Raw genomic sequence first — 6,898 nt, 5'->3', positions numbered from 1 at the left:
TTGGAGGTATATATAGTGAGTGAATAAGCAGTGTAATAAGTAATATATTAATATATATATATATGTGAAATACATAAACAAAATTATTTTAGGAATTTGAAAGGAGGTCTAATGAGCAAATGTTTGTATTTAAAAGTAAAATGGAGGTGTAGAGAGAATGAGAGGTATACTGAGTAAATTTGGAGGTCCCAATAGCCACACTCTTTTTTTATATATAAGCTGGATTATAAAAAAACAATAATATATATATATAATTAGAAATAAATTAAGCTGAAAATTTTCACTAAAATCGACTTCTAAGTCTATATCAAATAACAGTTCTAATAACAACAATCGTATGACTTGTAATCACACAATTGTTGCACAGAGTAACTGTGGTGTGAGTGTATGTCACACGACAAAGAATATGTCGATACGTTGTCTACATACGTTGACATTTCATGATTGTCGACATATGTTGACAGCAATCAGATGACGTTTCTACTATGCATCAGACGGGACGTAAAAATACAATAGTAACTTTGACAAATGACGTTTTTCTGCCGTTGTCTTATGCCATTTTTGTGGTAGTGAGAGGTTCATCTCCACATCGAGGAGACGGAGTTTCACTCATATCTCTCCATATTGAGACGGAGTTTTACTTTGATCTTGGTTCCCTTGGATGTTTCCCCTGCAAAGCTAACGTCTCCATCAATTTTAGTCATGGTTTGCAGCAGTCAAAGAGTACTAGATAGAATCCGACACGAGCACCGTCATTTGAATACATTAAGCCCCACCAAATCCAACGATTTTTACATTCCAAATCTTCAAATGGTACACAAATAAACACTTGCCAATCCATCATTTGGCAATTGAATGTGAGTCAAAAGCAAACAAATGTCGTTTATGTAAAAGCCTAAGTAAGGTTTGTGTGTTGCAGCTGTTTTCCTCTCATCGTATTATCCATGTCCTTGTTAATCACTTTAATTAACCATTCTTAATCCAATATATATAGTTAAGACTTTATGTATAACCCTATATTGGTCTATTCGATCCTTCCCCTCTTCCAATGAAACGGGACTGATATCATGCAGCTTATGAGCCCAGAAACTATATTGTAATGCTTAATCTTGATTAGTATATACATGTACTAATAAAGTTTGTGCTCATTTGAACCAAAGTTGTCGGTGTGGGAGCCAAGACAAAGGTTCTTGTTCTTCATTCAGTGAATGAAAATTATGAAAACTAAAGCATGTTTAATTAGGATTATTAATCGTAGGTAATGGCATTGCCGCATTGGTATTGAAGGTTTGATAATCTGCATGTGTCGGTTAACTAGAAGTGCGATTGAATTTGATCGATTTCTGAGATACTCATGATCATATATACTTGAGTGAAACGGGGACGGGGTGTAGTTGGTACGTTGTTATGCGTTTTCAAATTGCCTAGTGAAAAATGGGGTAGGATTTAGAAGGTTGGTGGTCTGTTGATGGGTTCGTGAAACAGTACGTTGGTGTCAAGAAATTAAGACAGTGAAGATGATCAAAAGGACCAAAAGGTACTGATGAAATGGGGAAAAGAAAAAGAAAAGTAAAACTATATATGAGAACAGAAAGAGCCACATCGAAAAAAAAAAAAGAGAATAGAAAGAGAAAGTCTGAGTCTCAAGAGAGCAAGTAGTCCAAGATTCCGATGGCCAAGATTTCCTTCATCAACATTGAGACTTATTTTCATCGATCATGCACTTTGTTCATCAACCATCATTCTGAATAGGGGCGGAGCTAAAAATCATAATTGAGGGGGACCAATACAAGAATGTTGAAAAATAAAGATAAACTCAATGACCGAAACTTTCTATATTATTACAAGGTTTTTAAACTGAATTATACATAAAAAAGAGACTCGCCGCTCCTACATATAGTGAAAGTTATCAATAATCCGGTCTATGCTAAACTTTTCAACAATTTTCTTTTCAATGTACATAATCAAATAGTCTATAAGAAGATCGTTCTTCGTTCTAATCTCTGAAGTCTAGTTTCCACTCTTCCGAATAGCTAGGACTACATTAACTATTTTCTTTCTTAAAAAAGAAAAAAATATTGTTTTTTTTACATGTAAACAACTAACCTAAAAGAGCTGTTGAAACGTGGGGTGGGAGGGTGTCAATTTACATGGTTTAACTAAAGTCTAGTTCAATTCAACCAAGTTCTCAATAATAAAAACACATATACATACACAATTTGAAATTTTGAGGGGTTTGAATACCTCCGCCATTCTGAAGAGACTGGATTTCCTTAAGCTTCGAAAGAAGACTAAAACGTTTGTGAGCCTAGTTTATCTTACTATTCTACTAACGAAATAATCGAAATAACAAATTTGTCTTCGATTCATGACTTTTTTCATTATGAGTAAGTAAAAGCATCGTATGTTTAATTCCTTGGTACTTGGTTTGATCAAAAGCGCAAACGCTCAGACAGACTAGCTATCTCGATATATAGAACATCAATATGAACTCCAACCCGTCAAGCCAAAGTGGTTAACTAGCTAGCTAAGTGATCGAGTTGTAAGAGAAGAGAATGAAATGAATGAGTTCATCCTTCTTGGGGGTCAAACGAACGCGGAGATCGTATGATTAGTATCTTTTTTGCAGGTAGCCAAGTTATTACGCATAAGATAATTGAAAGCATGCATTCGATGACATGGTTGATTATTAGAACTGGGATGTGATTCTGTCAAATTATAAAGAACACTTACTAATGAATTGGATTTGAATTGAAGCATACGTAGCACCACACCATAGCTTTCAACCGATAATTGCAGCTTAGCAAGATCCAGCTGTTTTAATTACACTAAAGTAAGAGCATGGCTGAAGTTGAATATATGTATATGCCATCGAGTTGTTACCCAATAAAACTAACACTTCTGATTTGTGCATTTTTGGAGTGCTTCTGAGTGTCACAAACACCACAAGAGCAAGGGTCACTAACTGGACCCCCTCTTGCAAATTAGCCAATAGGTAAAACTCTGACGAACAATGGAAAATTAAAAGAGGAACTAGGAATATGTATTTATATGTCTAATTTCCAAGTCAAATCCGAAACCGTAGTAGGCCTTACTCCTCAATTACATCCTCAATAGTGCCTAAGGTATATTGTGACAATCAAAAACAAAATATATATGTCCTGCTTAACCACCTTATGTGAAGATCTTATTTCAAAAAATATTGTGGATCGGATCGGAGTAGCCCAATTACGTACGTATATTTTTATGTTGTTGTGTATATATACGTACACTCTAATGTGACTCATTCTATTTCACATCGAAGCCGGTATGTCTCGAGCAACACAACTCCAATACAGTATACCTCAAATGCCTTCATAACATTCGAGCATGTTGTTGCAGAAAATCTATCAATCAAGCTATTTGTTTGTTTGGCTTTGAGACCTCGTTATGTCTAATGCATAGGAAAAACGAGCAGATGATTAAGCTCACCAGAACTAGAACATTAGATCTCTCAATGCAAAACAGTCTCTAGTTTTTGCACTTACAAATTATACATGTACGAGAATATAATAGTTTGTTGATTAGCTTAATAAACAGGAGGATGATGTAGAATCAGTTGCATGTGGTCCTCATATTAATATTTCAACACGTGTGTATGCCAAGACATTCTACAATTTTTCCAATTGTTGGTAGGGTATAGCCCGTATAGTTTCAATTAATTAGTATCTAATGATTTTGTTTCATTTCTAAATCTTGGAATATATATGATTGGTCAGTTTAATTAAATCAAAGGTTATGACATGTGTGTGTAATCAGGTTTAGCCGTTTTGGCCACCTGATCGACTGGTTGCTTAATTAGGTACTTCCTGGCGGCTAGCAATCTAGATTGGTCGGAATCTCTGTCGTTTCTTAATGGATATTGACGATTTTGGTCAAAAAATTGCCGGAGAATGGAATATATAGAACGTATATATAGAGAGCATATGGATCGGGAATCATTTTATAAATTAGAAGTCGGTTTAACTATTTTGATGCATGTGACATTGCATCTCGACCATGAGGAGAAGCAAACCTCAACCTCCATTGTAACTGGTCCAAGCTTTAACCTCATCAATTTTCTAATCCATGTTAGGCATAATAATAAGCTCAACGCAAACTCGTACCATTATCTATAATGCTAAATTTTGAACGGATAATCATTCTAACCAGCTCATAATTTAAGATAATAACGGGAATGTCTTTTTGACAGCCTTTTATGAGTAGAAAGAGTACTTAAAACAATAAATACATTTTCAAATATCGGAGCCTAAGAAATGAGTTATTTCAATATGAGATCAAATGCATCGAGATACCAACCAATCAAAACATACATCGCAAATTCTGTTTCAATAGCTTGATCGATTAGATACAGTCATCACGTCTGATGTCGTCATAATTATGTAGTTTCATCAACGAAATATCGGTTGGTCAAGCAACATTTGAACTTAGGTATGCTTTTGCTCCCTCGATCTCTTTCTTCTTTCTTATATATATATATATAGACGTTATCAGGTGCGGACGTGCGGATGTCCCTCCTTTCGCCACCGTACGGCACCGGCGCGCCCTCGCCGGCGCCGTACGGTGGTGAAAGGAGGGAAATCCGCACCGTAAGGCGGTGTAGATGTCCGTATCTGAAACGGACTGTATATATATATAGGACTTTTCTTAGGTGCGGACGTCCGCACCGTTTTACGATGCAGATTTTTGTCCATTCGCCACCGTACGTCGCCGGCGAGGGCGCGCCTCCACCCCAGCCGACTCCAGCAGCTTCCCCGACCACTTTAATTTCCATCCCCGGTGAGTCCACCGAATTCCAGTTTTTCGGCCAGATTGACTTTGTTTGAAGTTTTGGGTGATCTGGCGGGAAAACTGCAATTCGGCGGACTCGTCAGGGATGGAAAGTGGTCGGGGAAGCTACTGGAGTCCGCTGGGGTGGAGGTGCGCCCTCGCGTGACGCCGTACGGTGGCGAACGGACGAAAATCCGCACCGTAAAACTGTGCGGACGTCCGTAGCAGAGACGGACTGTGTGTGTGTATATATATATATATCTCTCTCTCTCTTTAGTCTTCACATACTTGATTGATAAATCAAACTCTTTGCATTACATCACATCACATATGTATCTTTTTATCTCTTACCAACCCTACACACAAAATCTTAAGCACTGCTTCAGAAGGAGATCACTGGGTCCAAATTTCATGCCACCTGGTTCTTCAAACCGCGTTCTACAGGAACCCTAAATTTCTCTGGATCAAACAAGTCCCTCTCTCTCTATCCATTAATCTTTCTTTGGTTCTCTGCATCATTCCCTCCCCCAGATTTTATACCTTAAAATAAACCCATCACTAATTTGTCAATGTTCTGATTCATCATTGCATGAACTTTCATTCACCCAGATTTTTAATTTCAATTACTTAATTTACAAAAAAAAAAAAATAGAGTGATGCTCTGAGATATATATAATTTGTAAGCATGCACATACAGAATTAAGCAACTACGTGGAAGCTCGCTTCCTCTTCGACCTCACAGGTTCTGTCATATCACCTACAGATTCTCACTTCTATAAATACCTTATATGGATCACATTATCTTCCATCGAATCCTCTGCTTCGATTCGAAATATCAACCACACACACCAACTTCGATTCAATTAGCTCGACAACTCTGTGTACATGGGAGAGCCCAATTCCGGCAGCAGCATTGTCTGTGGTGCTGCGACTTCTGTCTACAGAGGCGTCCGCAAGCGAAAATGGGGCAAATGGGTGTCCGAAATCCGCGAGCCGGGGAAGAAAACCAGAATCTGGTTAGGGAGCTTCGAGACCCCCGAGATGGCTGCCGCGGCATACGACGTGGCGGCATTGCATTTCCGGGGACGTGAGGCCAGGCTCAACTTCCCCGAACTTGTCAGCTACCTGCCACGCCCTGCCAGCTCCAGCCCCGACGACATACGCATGGCTGCGCATGAAGCGGCTATAAGGCTGAGGAGTAACAATGGTGACACTAATAACTCTTTGGTGGCAGCAGGTCATTGTGAGGTTGGGAGTTCTAGCTCCAACGCGGTGGCTCCGGTGACGGTGAGGCTGTCGCCAATTCAAATTCAGGCGATTAACGAGTCCCCCTTGGACTCGCCCAAGATGTGGATGCAAATGTCTGAAGCTCTCATGTCTGAGGAATCCATGATGTTCTCTAATGACTTCGACGATGAGGGGATGAATAGTAATCAATGGGGGAATATGCAACAAGATTCTCTGTGGGATCCTTAGGTAACGTTTTGCATAACACAAATGACATAATCACCATATATTTAATCATCTAGGTGTGACCAAGTTTGACCTATGAAAATTATTTCTTATGAAACTGTCATATATGATGTTGTTAGACTGTGAAACGAGAATTACGAGTTTGATCTGATCGATCAACCTTGATGATTTTTTGTCACAGTACTGAAAACATTATACGTCAGACTGTTGGGTAGAATAAAGTTTCCGGCATAAAAAAGTGGTCGGACACTTCTTTTATTGAGGAAAATCAAGATTAATTGTAAGCTTTGAAGCTTCTTCTATAATTGTATCATTCATTGGCAAATATAGATGTAATATAGCACTACAGGGTCACTTGTTTTCTGGGAGGCCATTTGTGTTCACAACAATAAGAGATACGCTTGGCGGGTCCCTGTTAACATTTGGTGAAATATTGGAGGGTTTCCAATAGCTCCACAAGCATTTGTTGTAGTGGGAGTAATTGATTCGATTCGTGTAAGAGCCACAAACTCACATAATTGGCTACTCTTTTTTAAATCAGCTGTTGAAGAGTGTGGTGTGATTCATATGTAATGGAATTCAAATTAATTTATGCTACGTACCTATCTATTGATTT

The 6,898-nt window shown here is 38.4% G+C and overlaps 1 protein-coding gene across 1 annotated transcript in view; it reads left to right on the top strand.

The window, feature by feature from the left end:
* The window catches only part of LOC101311092 (ethylene-responsive transcription factor ERF021-like), a 7,804-nt gene extending 1,199 nt beyond the window's left edge, over nucleotides 1–6,605 (top strand). The window contains exon 2 of the mRNA XM_004299810.1: nucleotides 5,756–6,605. Within this exon, the coding sequence (XP_004299858.1) occupies nucleotides 5,756–6,285 (530 nt within the window). The 3' untranslated portion in view covers nucleotides 6,286–6,605. The remainder of the gene's footprint in view (nucleotides 1–5,755) is intronic.
* The last annotated feature ends 293 nt before the right edge of the window (nucleotides 6,606–6,898 follow it).

The sequence above is a fragment of the Fragaria vesca genome, linkage group LG5, assembly GCF_000184155.1.
Source record: "Fragaria vesca subsp. vesca linkage group LG5, FraVesHawaii_1.0, whole genome shotgun sequence".
NCBI lineage: Eukaryota > Viridiplantae > Streptophyta > Magnoliopsida > Rosales > Rosaceae > Fragaria > Fragaria vesca.
This window is presented reverse-complemented; position numbering and strand designations above follow the sequence as displayed.